The sequence below is a fragment of the Brachionichthys hirsutus genome, chromosome 10, assembly GCF_040956055.1.
Source record: "Brachionichthys hirsutus isolate HB-005 chromosome 10, CSIRO-AGI_Bhir_v1, whole genome shotgun sequence".
Lineage (NCBI taxonomy): Eukaryota > Metazoa > Chordata > Actinopteri > Lophiiformes > Brachionichthyidae > Brachionichthys > Brachionichthys hirsutus.
In genome coordinates, this window is record NC_090906.1 from 9,000,365 (window position 1) to 9,015,574 (window position 15,210).

Here is a 15,210-nt window from a genome sequence, read left to right on the forward strand (position 1 = left end):
TCTGAGCCTGGCCATGAATAAAGGCCCTGTCAGTCTTATATTAATGCAAAGAGGAGCTTGTATGTCTATAAATAACACCGGCTCGCTACCTATTTCATGTGTTGATCGAGCATACCAAGACAGGAGGATATTCTATTTGACTACAAAACCCACAAGTGGCAAATCAACAAAAGCCAAAGAACTGGTGCTACACATACTTCACCTCAGAATTTACTCTTCATTGCATTAGTTCTTAAATTATTTTGGAACCAGATTCCATCCTTACACTTAAGCATGAACACGATCAAAGAACAGAAACATGCTCACAGGTCAGTGGATGTGACAGGCGTGACTCCATGAATGAGGAGCGTTGGTCCCAAACTTTTGGTCACTGCTTCCACGTGAGACAAGTACTGTTGCGACTGGCTGTGCTGAACAGGAGGTCGAGGCAAATACAGGAAGCAAACAGCAGCTTGGGAGCTGTGCTCCATCAGCATACAGTTCACTGCAGACAGGAAGTCCTCGGACAGGGCTCCTGGGGGCTCCTTATCCAGAGCGATATGGTGTTTCGCCACAGAGTCCCAGGGCACGATCTTTATTGACGCACGGATCCTCAGCTTCTTCAGCAACTCTTGGAAAGTCTCTTCGTTCACCACCCAGCCCCGGTCACTGGACTCAGTCTCCACATTCAGGAAGATTCTCATTTTCGCACGCCGCCATTTACTGGACATGTTGAGCACACAGGCCATCTGCAGCAAAAAGAGGCTGCACACGTCCTGATACTCACGACTGCATGGTTGGAGCAGGTTGAGCGGCCACACATCTATAGTGCGCTCCGAGCCATCCACCTTGCTGTCTTTACCCTCCCCCTCTAACTGGCAGAAATGGCGAGCAAGGCACACATTCTTGCTCATTTTAATGGCATCGGAAATGATCCCCACGTACTCCTCTGGTGACAGCCACCGTGGGCTCTCAACGTGCCGAACTGGAGGGAAATGAGCCTGTAATGAAGGCAAGTCAACCCCAAAATGTAACTTGTCCTCTGCCGCTCGTCCCATTGAACAGTCACAGAATGCAGTATCTTGAAGGAAGAAGTCATCAGGAGTGCAGCTGTCATAAAAACCCAAGACCAGGGTTTTGGGCTTCATGCCGCCTTGTAGAGAGAAGCAGAAAAGCAGCAAAGCAGAGCATGCGAGGGTCATCCAGTGCAGATAAAACATGAACATTTATACTAGATACGTGCAAGAAATTAGAGATTACCTAAACCCGTGATGCGCAGAAGATGCTGAGTTCCCTGCCTGACAGAGGGAGACAGCGTCAGGTCCACAAAGGCCTTCACCCCGAGTTTATCAACTAGACTCCACCAAAAGTTGTACTGCTGCTGCACCGGGTCCGATGGGTGGGCGTCTGCAGGACAGGAAAGGCAGAATGAAATTCACTGTTTGGATTTGAAACAATAAGGGGCTTCATTTCGTAGAAGCATCACCTTGGCGATTAAACTGCGGTAGATGTCATGCTGAGGTTCTTCTCAGGTAAATGTAAACTAGGTAAAAAATTGAACCACCAAGAACATCATTGCCACTGAGTGATAGCTTGATGAAGATTGATGAGTTTTAAACTCTGCCCCCCCCCCCCCCCCCCCCCCCCACACACAGACACACACACACAGACACACACAAAGATCACATATACATATATAATAATGCAAGAGAAGCAGCAGATGGAAAGTGAAAGCCCAACAGGTTGCCTCAGAAGAGGTCGCCTCAGGACTCAAGGTAACTTTAGCTTCACTGTGGGGGGAGTGAAACCACAGAGGAAAATGATTCAGAGATAAGAATAATTGAATGCTATTAGCAGCAGGTGGCCGTCACAGGACATCCACAGATAATTACCCAGATCTCCCAGCTGCACATGGCCCAACACAAACAGCCCCCCCTTCTTCAACTGGTTGACAAACTGGATAAGCTGACAGGAAGAGCGAGGGTTGGCCACCATTAGCAACACTTGTGGCCTCCAGAACTTCACGTGGTCTTTCCTCACGTCCAGCATCAGCAGATATTTACGTACCTAAACCAAAAGGAAGACAGATCTGTAAAGTCCATGTCTGATTTTGTATCCATCTCTGCAGGAGTCCAGATACCTGATGGAAAATGAGAGCCTGGCTGATATAGCCCCAGCTGCTGGTGGGCGATCTGTAGTAGAGGAACAGCAGCAGCAGTAGCAGGATTACAATGCTGCCTGAGGAGTACATGGGGTTGATGATGAACATCATCACTAAACAGCTCACAATCCCCAGCAGGCAGCTGTGCCAGGAGAAGAGCTGGAAGGTCGGCCTGTAAAGCAGAGACAAATGTAAAATATGTGGAAAGAAATGGACTTCCCAATCTCATGTTTTACTTCTCTAATGAGGAAAAGAAAACAGTTCAAGCATTCTAATATGGGAAATGTTCTTTCTTTTTTTTCTTTTTTTTACCAGTCTTGGACACCAATCAATACCACTAAAAGTCTAAAATAATTTCATTTGTTATATTTTACCTAGACAGGGAATGTTTTTTTGTTTTTACACCAATTTATTCCAGAAAAATGACTCAAAGGCTGTTGATCAATTTTGATGTCATGCTAAGATCTTGTTGGCAGAAGTGAGTAGACATGATTAAATTCTCATTTTTCTGGGGATTGATTGATATTTCATTACCTGAAATTTGGAGCCGACGCCAACTCAAGAGCAAAACAAGCGAGGTCGACCGCAGCGTAGGTAAGCAGGTAGAAAACAGTCACCAAACTTGCTATAGCATTGAGCTGGCCTGCAAACACTACACACTGAAATACAAACAGATCGCAAGATTTCACTTATTGCGGGTTATTTTTAGAACGTAACCCCCGCCGAAAATGAGGGACTACTGTATATACATATTTGTACGGTGTCCTTGAGTGCCGACAAAGGCGCCTTTAAATAAAATGTATTATGATTATTAACTCCCCTCACCTGTGCCAGACCCCAGGTGTACAGCACCGCCACCCATGGATTCCCAGATTTTGATGTGATGGCGGCTGGGGCTAAAGGCAAACCTTGAAGGGAGAAAAAAACTGCACATTATAAATAATTCTGAGGCAATGATATGAGCAAAACATTCAGTCCTCACCAAAAAGGTCATCCAGAGCGAGAGCATGGAGGATCCGGGATGCCCCGATCATAGTACACATAGCAGCTGACAGCGCCGCGCAGCAAATACCAACGGTGACAAACGGAGACCAGATGTTTATTTTTTGGAGAAATCCATAATCCTTGGTCAACAGAGTCCTGGAGTAAAAATAAATACAAAGATTTATAGTAATTTGTGTCATGAATTCAACCCCGTATTATTTTTCAGAATGAATATCAAACATTTAAGAAACATATCAGACCTGTCGCAGGTGGCGCTGACCAAGATGAAGAAGAGGGCATAGATTATGAACGTGTAGAGGACAGCTGTGATGGTGCCTTTTGGGATGGAAACACTCGGAGTCTTCAGATCCCCTTCAAGGACGTGTGGAGTTCATACAAATATAAGCGTGAGTATGCACTCTGGTGCCAAAAGCAACTTTTTCTCAGACATGAGATTCGTTTTTCTGTTTACGATCAATGAAATGGGTCTGTGGAGATCCTTTCCTGAGTATTTAGTGCAAAGCATAAATAGAACTTTTAGAACTTTTTCTAGGCTCAAATACCTGAAACTACAAAATGCATTATATCGACAGTGCTCTTAATCAATGATGGCCTTTACTGCTAAGCGATACGTAAGGCAACAAGCTTTCACCTGACATGTTGGCTCCAGCCATGATCCCTGTGCAGCTGGTGAAGAAAACAGCAAACACGCTGGCAAAAGACATGACAGTGTTGGTGCTGTAATCCAAAGTGTATCCAGCTGCAATGACAGAAAACAGGAACAGCAAAACTATGAAACGCTTTAATCGTGATCTGCATTAACAACACTACTATCAGCCTCATGCCCCCGACACTCACGGCCCAGGTTGTTCCTCAGGGTGCCGGCATTGAAGCCCGTGTAGCTGGCATTGAACTGGACGGTCTGGTTGCCAGATCCATGGTGGGTGATGGAAAACTCATGAGGTTTGACTACAATTGAACTGATGAAAATGGACAGCATGGATATGGTGATCATCACCAGGATGACGAGGGCAGTGCGAGAGTAGATGTGAGCTCCAACCAGACACACAACCAGGCACAGCAGAAGGATGACTGAGGAGTACAGCAGTGTGTACCAGTAACCCTGAGGAAGCACCTGCACCCCCTCAGGTGACTCTATGAAAGAGAAACCCAGTCTGAGAATCTGGAGAATGAATGAGAATACAAGGGAAACTTGTAAAAACTTACCAGGGTCCACACCAATCGCATCGAGTATTGCCTCCACTAGACCAAGAACATACTCTCCACACGCACACACTTTGGCCAGGAAGAACATCAAACCAATGCTTCCACCAAACTCTGGGCCGAGGGACCGGCTGATCATGTCTGGTTGCATTTTGTTAAGTTTGATGTTTTGATTGAGGGGACTACAGAAAACTAAAGAAAATATTTTGGGTCTCCAAGGATACAATAAGCTCCACCCCCTTGTATAGCACCATTGGTGGAAATGGCACAGATGGACAGTATCGTCAGAGCTATAATGATGTAGGCTACAATCAGCATTGCCAGACCCTCCAACAGTCCTGCCTGACCGACTACAAACCCTGCAAGAGAGATCACGTTACTGTTCGTCAGAAGTGCACCATGCAATGACTCACAATATGAGAGCTTTAAACAAACACCCTCTGCTTACAGCCCAAAATCTCTGTCCTCACCTGTTCTGAGGAACAGCACGATGCTGAACATGGAGAGGATGGTCGGCACCATGACCCCAAAGAAGGTGTTCAGTTTCCGAGGCTCCTTCATTGGAGCGCTATAGCTGGAATCAGGGCCATCGTTTGACTTTGAGCCGTGTGCTGCCGTGGTCGCAGACAGACTGTATACCTCCGCCGTCACCCCAGGCCCAGGGGAGTGTTCTTTTGACATGTTTGGTGAGAAGAGCCTTTTGTTGGCCTCTGGAAAACACACATCCAGCATTGTTGCAGCTGCTTACACTTCAGATTACAGCACCAAGTCTTCTGCCATTGTGATAACATGAACTACGCAGGATCTCCGCAGGAGCATTTCATCGTAGAAAGACAGAAAGAAGGTGTTAGAGTTGTCCTTATTTATTTCAAATCTTTTTCATGTCTGGGGAAAAATGTGATTTTCAAAGTTAAACAAAATGACCAAAATATCAAAAGAGGCGCCTCCACAACATTTATTTTAGCAGTGCCACATTTTCTATTCATCTGAGAAAAATCAAATCTTAGCATGAATCAAATTTTAACTTGTAACCATGAAAAGAAAATCACCGCTTGGCTGTTTTCCTTGAAGAAGTAATGTCCTCTGGTAATGAAACCTGAAACCAGGCAGAAGTTGCAACTTAGATTTTTTTTGCAAGATTATTGTTTCTTTTTTCCTTCTTTTTAGTTTGCAGTGAAAAGATGATTCTCAGATGACTCTAAAGGTCGCTCATCTGCTCCATAGCATATATCCAAAACAATATATGGAGGAACGGAGGATCAGTCAGTCACATTTTGAGTGCTGTCAGTGGGATAGTGGTTGAACTGGTTTTGAACACAAAGGCCTTTAGCTCAGTGATTTAGCGTCATTAAAAACAAAGACATGTGTTCCACCTTCAGCGCTTCAAGAAAAACAAAGCGCACTAATAGCTGCAATCGTTTCAGGTATGGCACGAAGCACCATATCTCTTGAATAAGTAAACACCTTTTAACGTTTTAAACCACCGTGAGTTTCTTGTCCTGCAAAACAAAACAAAAACATTTGGGACCATTTTTAGCCACAATATTCCCATTCTTCTGTTTATAAATTGTTGATTTGTTCGATTGTGAAGTTTTACGGCTAGGGTTTCTTTTGGCGACAGATAACAGTTGCATCCCAAAGATAACACAAAAGTGTGCAAGCCGAATGGTTATAATAGGAATTTTCCCTTTTTTGAAAGTTGCTATTACCAAATCCATGAACATGGAAGTAGAAACCACACACTCTGCCACCTCAGGAAATAATACTGGATCACAAACAACTTCACTGCAAGGAAAGATTCATTTTAAGAAGATCTGATCTGTGGATGGCAATCTGAAAATATTACTAGATCCATCAAACACACGGGGATGCACCACAAGCCATATTTTACTGCTCAGTCAATTCATTGATCCACTTAATCTCAAAAGTGTTAGAGGACATTTGTTTTTGTTAAGCCGAAACCTAGTCAGGAAAAACAATTCAGTGTTGCATTTACATGTCTCTGGGTTATCATACAAAGAAAATGTGACTGAGTCATTTCCTTCACCGACTTGTCGTCATAAAGTAATCAAACCACAGACAGAGCTCATCAATATTATAACGCTGCGTCGATGCTTTCTTGCTTTGTTTGCATGTGCTCATTAAACATTCGTCATTTGACTTTGCTTCCGCATGTAATGGATCTCTGGCGTTCTGTCAGTCAGTCGAGCAGGTTTGTTATAATTGAGGGGAATTAAAAATGTCTTCCAGTTCTTATGACAAAAAACAAACTGTCACTGAAAGTAAATGCACCAATAGAGTTGTTTTATGTATATATATATACTGTATATATATATTTTTTAATACTAATACAATTCCCACAAAACTTTGTGGAGTTGTGGGGTACAGGCTAGACAAGCTAAAGTGACATGCTCTGCCGTAGAGCTTGTCTGAGTGACATTCTGTTTTCTACTGTAACGTTTGCAGGTTGCTCTTAACCTCGATTCAGGTAACAGATTGGGTAACAATCGCATGTATTTGCCCCGCCCCGTCATTCAGGATGTGAACCACTTCCGTTTTAGGGTCAAATCAAAGTGAAATAAATTGTATTTGTCAAATATTATTTGCGACAAAAGATTAATCAGAGAAGTTAGAGGATTAAATCCAGAGGCCTCTATTAAGAAACACTTGACTGTCACGGTGATTTATCCATTAGGCCTTATATTTGATCAGTAGCAATGTTATGTTTAACATCGCAGGTGAAGTTGACTGATTGACTGATTTAAAGGCCATACTAGAATGCACGAAATTATTAGTGTCTAACATGAACTGATTATTTTCAGGGCCTAAACTCGTGAAACGTTAGCAGATGTCGCGTGATTTGAAATGTATGTTTTATTTGTTCTGGGGATGTTCCCAAGGAGAAAAGCCCCATGGCAAGGTTCACACACAAAAAATCAGTAAGTTAGCAGTGGAGATATGAGAACGATTATTCAATTATATAGCTCCAAAAACGTATTCGGGATGTGCCCCGCCGACCCGCAAAGCAGAATACAATGGATGGATGGTCAGTTTAAAGATTTACCACCGATTACAACCTGACTTTCTTCCTCAAAGTCACTCAGAGTTCTCGGGAAGTTCTGAAATGGAATCAAATGAAAATCTAAAGGAAGGTCAGAGGAACCTCCGTTTAGATAGAAGGACGAAGATCTGGCTAATGTAACCGCAGAGATAATCCAGCATCTATTAGCACTGTAAAGGGAAAGCGCACAACTACTTTCAGAAAGAAATTTCATGCCAACTAATGCCAGTGTTGTCTCTACTCTCTACATTGAAAACATATATATATATATATATATATATAAATATACACACACACAAAATCAGTCTTTAAATGTCAAGATTTCTGTTGCCTTATCTGAAGAACCAGCTGTGTTGTGTTGCTGAAACGTGTGCGTGTACTCCTTGTCGCTTAATTACAATAACCTGTTCCTCTCGATCTATGTCGTATAATTTGGATGAAGAGTCAAGAGACAACAAACGTTCTCGGGAGTAACGTTCATACGCCCGGGAGCAAGGATATTTAAACATAATCCCTCATGGTATGATACTCAAAATGCCTGACGGGATTTTAGGTTGTTGTTTTTTTTTCATGCACGATACCACAAATTAGTACGTCAATACTGTCAATAGACATGAAAGTACCACCTTGAATTACCATTATACATTCGTATTATACTCCCAAGTCCGTTTGACATAAATGTGGGTGGTAACTGAAAGAACGAGACCCAAACTCTTTAACGCGTCATAATCCTGCTGTGGAATTAACACCGGATGATCTCATCAAAACGCGTTAAGCTATAACAGATGCACGAAATGGAATAAAAAACGTATGCTAGACTCGCGTCTCCTGTCCCCCCCCCCGATGGTGGTGCAGTTATTTACAAATCAGTCAAATAATTCAAAACTCCATGTTGTTACCCCTCTGAACCGGCCGGGACAGTCACAAACACGTCGTCCTTTTCTTCCAGAGTCTCTTTCTCCCGGTGTCAGGCGTGGAAGCCGGCGTGCACAAGACTGAGCTCCTGAGGTGGTGGATGGTGTTATTAAAACATGGCGCCATCATCATTAAAACAAAAACAAACTAATTACACCATCCACCTGCCCATGTGACTGTCTGAAGGGCAGGACCGCTGGGGTAGTGCTTATTAAAAAAGAACGAACCGCGCCCCAGTCAGCTGCCTGGGGAAGAAAGTCGTTTCGGTTCTTTATCAGAGGTGTGTACTTAGAGGAAACCACAAACAGACACTGACGGTGTAGTAAGGAGTTGAATTATGGATGTTAGTGTCTGATGTAGACTTGTTCAGGGCTGTAGTTGTTTCTCCCGACTCTAGGGGTCACTGTTTCCTCAAAGAGGACAATCCATCCTGGGTTGAACTGAGAAGATGATTTTTTTTTTTACCTCTGCCAAGTAGGTTGTTTTTGCAATATAATTATAAATAAGTACAAATATGTCTTTATTATTGTGTAGTTCAAGTTAAAAGCTCTTTAATTATAAATATATATAAATGGATATATTAATGTTATTTATTATTTTTATTGAATTTATTGAGTGTGCCCAGAAATTGGGTTCCACCCTGTTAGTTTGTGGTTTTTAGCCTTCTGAACGAAAGAAAACGACAATTCCCATGAACTAACATTCAGGAAGTGTAATCTCTCTTTAGGAGGGAAATTCAAGGAGAAAAGTAAGGTGAGCATCAATGATGAATATGAAGATGAATATATTTATTAGATAGAATGTTAGAGTACAAGTACAGTCACACAGTAGCATGTATTACAGTAATAATAAAGTCAAACATCCTGTCTAAGAGGAGCATTTCAAAAAAGCCCTTGCGGTCTTGTTTCCATTGAAAGTCATAGTACATAAATCTGTTGCCTTTTTTTTGTGCCAGTTTTATGGTGTTAATCTGTATGTCCTACTTCCACCCTATTAGTCTAAATTATGAAGAAAGTAAACCACATTTGAAAAAATTCCAAAACATGTTTGATCTATAGACTAAAGTACTGTTTAAGTCTGGAGAGACAGATAGATAAGTTTGCTCTTTCATAGAGAAATGGCTAATTTAAAAAAATTCCACCCTGTTAGGTTTATAAACTTTCACAGTTCATTTCTGAATACTTATTATTATTTAAGTGCTTGAGCTCTACCAACACAAGTACCTGAAGGTTCAATATGTCATTTAACTGATACAATGTTAAAAACACAAAAGAATCATTATTTATTTCCACACTGAAAAGTCACCAATCGCCAGGAATGACGCAGCCGCCGCCTCGACGGAGGTAATAAAAACTATGACAGGTGTTATATTTTAGCACATATTATACGGAGTAATCAAGAACTAATCGCCCTTCTCGAATGGCTCAAAAGCTTTCCAAATATTTGTCATGAAAGTGTTTAATATTTCACGTTTCTTTATTAGGCTATAGTCTAAATGGTGTAAAATGGGGTTGCGATTGGCTAAATTATTGATGATGTCACAAGTGCTAAATATCACAAATTTGACGAGCACAGAGAAACTGAAATAGAAATTGATGTGATAATCAAGGACTGCAGTAAGAGCTGAGAAACAATTCAAACACAGCTCTCTAAATAATGGACAGAAAACACCAACGCAGTCAACAGTTCACTGTAAAAGCGCTCATCCTGAGCGAAACGTAAGAAAACACATTCATGTAAACACGTTATAAGACAAATACTTCGTTCTCACCTCCATCCAGGCGCTTAAATACAGCGAGAAAGGAAAAAAACTTCACTTTTCGGTGAACTGCCTCCGTTAAGCTGCCGTCAAGAAGGTACGCGCTGAAGCGCCGAGCCGGAAGTACTTCAAAATAAAAGCGCCAAAAAAAGGAACAGATAATACAGGAAGTGATATAAACAAAACCCAGATGTCCATAAGAGTCATTTACGTTGACCGCAGAAGAACGTACCGTATATTTAAAGGGCGTCCCTCTAGCGCCACACAGTGGGCAAATTGTGTTTTGCGCTGTGAGTGTCATTCACGTTTTCACCTGAATATTTCTCATTAAAATAAACACAGAACGATGGGACAATGATGTTGAATAAAATAAAAACCGAGGATAGAAGAAACGGAAACAGATGAGAGGCTCCCGTGGGGGGGGGGGGGTCACGGCGCGTCACGGTAGAAACGCGCTTCCATCGCTCACAGATCTTTGAGGATCTTCCTGCGAGGAGCGCTTCTGTTTCTGAGTGATGATATTCGGATCAGACGAAGAGGAGCCGCGTGGAATGACCGCGCTAGGACGCGCGTCGTGGGAGAAGACATCCGCTGTCCGTGTTTATTGATCTTAAAAAATCCGATTATTCCCCCCCCCCGCAGTCAATGAGACCTATTTTTCCTCCCTAACCCGTCGTCGACTCTCCGTGGAAGCGTCGGCGGAGGGAGGAGGAGGAGGAAGAGGAGGAAACCGGAGAGGAAGGAAACGAGCGTCACGTCACGAGAAGCAAACCGGAGTAAAACGGACTGAGTCGGTGCTGCGGCGCGTCGGTTGTTTACCGGATTCCATCCCTCCCGGAGCTCCGCCGAGGCAGAGAGAGAGAGAGAGAAATGGAAACGGATCTGGAGACATCGTGATCGTGACGCGTCACGCACGCACGCACGCACGCGCGGTGCTTTAACTTGATCTCCACGGCGTGAAGAAGACTCTGGAGTTGCGATCCACTATTTGCATTTTGCAACGGCGAGGAGGAGGAAAGAAAGAAAAAAGAAAAAGGGGGCGACCGATCACCGATCATCGATCACCGGGAGAACTAACAGGTAGCCGCCCATTTATCGGACGCGGCGACGGCCGCTGCAAGGCCCCGGCCCCGGCCCCGGCACCACGCAGCGTGGAACGGCCCGGGAGACGGATGCGCCCCTTCGTAGCATTTATTTTCGACCAAAATGTAAAATCGCTGCATCCGCACCGTGAGAGATCTCGGAATGGTCGGAGGCCTCCAGCAGCTAATCGATATGTGGGCTGCTGATCGGTATGCGCTGCAGCCTGCGTGGATCGGGCCCGTGAATCACGCAGACGTGACGTCTCTAGATGTCCGTGCATGTGTTCGGGGGGGGGGGGCGCCGGGGGGGCTCCACTCCATCCTCCAGCTGCAGATGGAGCCACGCCGCGTGGGGGTGGGGGGGGGGGGGGGCAGCTGTGTCAGGAGCCGGACCCGTGACGTCACGTGACGCGCCTCGTTTTGGGCCGCTGCCCTTCTGGGAACTGATCGATAAATGGCTGTTCCTCTGCGTGGATGTTTGCTGCTGCAGCTTCACCGTGGATGGAGCGTGGCGTGAGGTTAAAGCGTGACCTCGGTGGACGCTTCCACACTGAGATTAATCTCCTCTATTGAACGCAGACTAACAGATTACGAGTTCTTTCCTCACTGTGATAAACCCGGAAGATTAAAAATGTTTCTGTTTTATCGTTTTCATTCTCAAATGCAGGATGAACGGCGTTTTAGGCAAATTATTTTCCTTAATTTAGTCCCTTTTTGTTTTTTAATGAAAGTAGATTCCTGGATTAGAGGATTAGCAGCAGGTATGAAACTGTGCTAATCCCAGCAGGCTTCTGGGGGGGGGACGGGACGGCCATACTTGATGTAAAGCAGACCCCGATAATCTGAACAGGTGAGTCGGATCCATCCAACATGAGCGAGCTGGAGCAGCTTCGTCAGGAGGCAGAGCAGCTTCGGAACCAGATTAGAGTGAGTCGGACATTTCTGTAGTTCTGCTTTTGGTTTAAGGATTATAATACTCTGATATTTAGCTGTTGTGTACTTTTTCTTTTGTCCATCAGGATGCCAGGAAAGCATGTGGGGATTCAACCCTGACACAGGTACAATGGAAAAGATCCTGGGGGGACACACACACACACACACACAGTTACTGTAATCCCACAGTATTTAAGCCTTCATTCTAAGGATTACTCTTGGTGTGGTAATTACAATAAAATGAGTTTAAAGAAAAAAAGGGGGTTTACTTTTGATTGATAGAGAAATTCTTTTTTTATTTACATTTAATCTTACTTTGCAATACAAAATCTAGAGAATACCTCCAGAATTATTCATTTTATCTACCCCATTCACACCAAAATGGCCAGCGCAGCCCCCTGCTGGTTGTACACTGAACATGCATTTTCTTTCTTGGCTGCCGTTGTGTTTACCTTCCATCCAATTTCAGCAAAGCTAATTGATCTTTGATTGATCCTCCCCGCTAACAAAGATCACCGCTGGTCTGGATCCCGTGGGGCGGATCCAGATGAGGACGAGACGCACCCTCCGGGGCCACCTCGCTAAAATCTACGCCATGCACTGGGGCTCGGACTCCAGGTGAGTCTACATGTCTGTGCAGCTATTGGACGGCTCAAACATTCAGGCCCCCCCCCCCCCTCCCCCCCCTCTGGACTAATCCAGATCATTTTGACACCATCAGAAGATCCTAAATGCTTTTTTGTCAGATGAGCTGCCACAGAGCTTCGCGTTTGTCTCTGCAGGCTTCTGGTTAGCGCCTCTCAGGACGGAAAACTGATCGTGTGGGACAGCTACACCACAAACAAGGTAACGTGAGCTAAATATTCACGCGTGGGTCAGTCGGAGGAGAGCGTCTGCATCTCAGGTGAACTCGCGGCGGACTTATTGTAACGTGACCCATCCTCCCTCCCTCCCTCCCTCCCCCCCCAGATACACGCCATCCCCTTGCGGTCTTCCTGGGTGATGACCTGCGCATACGCCCCCTCCGGCAACTACGTCGCCTGCGGAGGCCTTGACAACATCTGCTCCATCTACTGCTTGAAGACTCGCGAGGGCAACGTCAGGGTCAGCAGGGAACTACCTGGACATACGGGTGAGAGGACGTCTGTTTTCAGACGGACGGACGCCGGCCCCTGGAATCATGGGAAATCTGCGAAAAACCACCAAACAAGGACGATTTCCTAGACATTTTAAAATTAAGGAGAGGGCACGTCGCTGTAACGTTTAAAGGCACAATTTGATCTTCATGCTCAAGTCGTTAAGGTCGGAGAGGACAGACCTTTGATGGGTTGGACATGTCCAGAGGAGAGACGGGGACTGTATCGGTAGAAGGATGCTGAGGATGGAACTGCCAGGGAACAGGGCTAGAGGACAACCCAGGAGAAGATACATGGAAGTAGTGAGGGAGGACATGAGACAGGCTGGTGTTGGGGAGGACGATGCAAAGGGCAGGGTGAAGTGGAGACGAGGGGACAAGCCGAATGAAGAGCAGTAGACGATGTCACCTCCTCTCTCTGCTTCCTCTTTCCTCTCAGGTTACCTGTCGTGTTGCCGATTCATCGACGACAATCAAATCATCACGAGTTCAGGAGACACCACGTGGTGAGCGGCCGACTCGGAACCGCCGGCGCACGTCTTCCTGAGCCGACCCGTGTCTTAGCTCTGCCTCCTCTGCCCCCCCCAGTGCACTGTGGGACATCGAGACGAGCCAGCAGACCACGGTGTTCTCGGGCCACAGCGGCGACGTCATGAGCCTGTCCCTGTCGCCTGACCTCCGCACCTTCGTGTCGGGAGCCTGCGACGCCTCGGTCAAGCTGTGGGACATCAGGGACAGCATGTGCAGGCAGACCTTCACGGGCCACGAGTCGGACATCAACGCCATCTGTGTGAGTGGCAGTTGTGTGCTATTTAGTCACAGTATTTTCTGACCTGGGGGGGGGGGGGGGGTCGCTGACGGTGCAGAGGGGAGCTCCAGGAACTTTTACCCTCATCCTGGTAGGAACGACTCGGCCTGTAAAACGTTTAAACGGGTTATCTCTGGTTACTTCTACAGGTGTCAAACATTGGGGGGGGTTAGATGCTATTTAGTCTAGAATTTAGTGGTTTTTGCACTGGAAATAGCACCAATTCTTCTGTCACACTCACACACACTCACACACACACACACTCACTGTCTGGTCTCCGGCTTCGGGAGAGATTTAGCAACACACGAGGATTAACAAGATTAGGAATTAGCACCACTATGTGAACATCCTGCACGGCTATCCAGACTCAGGGTCCAGTTGGAGTCTGGATTAAATGCACCACACAGAATATATCTGACGGGTGTGATGGGCGGAACAGCCCCCCCCCCCCCCCCCCCGATGAAGCCGCATTGTTCACAGTCATCCACGCACTTCCTGCTTTTCATCCGCACTCCCTGTGCTCCTCCTCAGTTCTTTCCCAACGGCAGCGCCTTCGCTACAGGCTCGGACGACGCCACCTGCAGGCTGTTTGACCTCCGTGCGGACCAGGAGCTCAGCCTCTATTGCCATGACAACATCATCTGCGGCATCACCTCCGTGGCTTTCTCGCGCTCCGGCCGTTTGCTGCTGGCCGGCTACGACGACTTTAACTGCAACATCTGGGATGCCATGAAGGGCGATAGAGCAGGTGGGTGAAATGGGAGGGGGAGGGGGGGGGGGGGGTCAAAGGGCACCCCCGTGTGTTGTTGAATCAGTTCAACAGGTCTCCTTCTGTCCCTCTGTCCTGCAGGGGTCTTGGCCGGTCATGACAATCGTGTGAGCTGTCTGGGCGTGACGGATGACGGCATGGCGGTGTCCACCGGGTCCTGGGATAGCTTCCTTAAGATCTGGAACTGATCCGTGTGCACCCCCCCCCCCCCCCCCCCCCACCCACACGCACACGCACACGCACACGCACACACACACACACACACACACGTCCAGCGGACAGACACCCCTCCCATCCTGGGCCACCATTTGAACCCTCTGTATTCACTGTATGTAAGATTCGACAGACATTGTACTGTACATAATATTTATGACTTAGGTATGAGTTTACACACGCGCAC

The 15,210-nt window shown here is 45.8% G+C and overlaps 2 protein-coding genes across 2 annotated transcripts; one reads left to right on the forward strand and one right to left on the reverse strand.

Annotated features, from left to right (window-relative positions):
- Positions 1-302: 302 nt before the first annotated feature.
- On the reverse strand, positions 303-5,029 carry LOC137900285 (solute carrier family 12 member 9-like). The gene is made up of 13 exons (XM_068744349.1): positions 4,819-5,029; positions 4,573-4,707; positions 4,352-4,489; positions 3,983-4,279; positions 3,777-3,884; positions 3,385-3,496; positions 3,123-3,280; positions 2,966-3,048; positions 2,675-2,799; positions 2,120-2,312; positions 1,872-2,046; positions 1,240-1,386; positions 303-1,132 (listed from the first exon to the last, which is right to left on the reverse strand). Exons 1-13 carry the CDS (start codon positions 5,027-5,029, stop codon positions 303-305), a joined length of 2,712 nt encoding a protein of 903 aa, XP_068600450.1.
- A 5,832-nt stretch (positions 5,030-10,861) lies between these two features.
- Positions 10,862-15,007, forward strand: gnb2 (guanine nucleotide binding protein (G protein), beta polypeptide 2). The gene is made up of 10 exons (XM_068745027.1): positions 10,862-11,163; positions 11,950-12,092; positions 12,185-12,223; positions 12,610-12,716; positions 12,881-12,944; positions 13,068-13,230; positions 13,673-13,739; positions 13,822-14,023; positions 14,573-14,789; positions 14,892-15,007. Exons 2-10 carry the CDS (start codon positions 12,036-12,038, stop codon positions 14,996-14,998), a joined length of 1,023 nt encoding a protein of 340 aa, XP_068601128.1. The 5' UTR covers positions 10,862-11,163; positions 11,950-12,035; the 3' UTR covers positions 14,999-15,007.
- Positions 15,008-15,210: the final 203 nt, after the last annotated feature.

Bases quoted from the DNA above. Each gene is read 5' to 3' on its own strand.
- LOC137900285 (XM_068744349.1), bottom strand. From the start codon at position 5,029: ATGTCAAAAGAACACTCCCCTGGGCCTGGGGTGACGGCGGAGGTATAC. The intron at 4,708-4,818 runs GTGAGGACAGAG...TCTCTCTTGCAG, and splicing joins CGTGCTGTTCCTCAGAACAG to GGTTTGTAGTCGGTCAGGCA. The intron at 2,313-2,674 runs GTAATGAAATAT...TCTGCTTTACAG, and splicing joins GCGTCGGCTCCAAATTTCAG to GCCGACCTTCCAGCTCTTCT.
- gnb2 (XM_068745027.1), top strand. From the start codon at position 12,036: ATGAGCGAGCTGGAGCAGCTTCGTCAGGAGGCAGAGCAGCTTCGGAAC. The intron at 12,224-12,609 runs GTACAATGGAAA...CCGCTAACAAAG, and splicing joins GGGATTCAACCCTGACACAG to ATCACCGCTGGTCTGGATCC. The intron at 13,231-13,672 runs GTGAGAGGACGT...CTTTCCTCTCAG, and splicing joins GGAACTACCTGGACATACGG to GTTACCTGTCGTGTTGCCGA.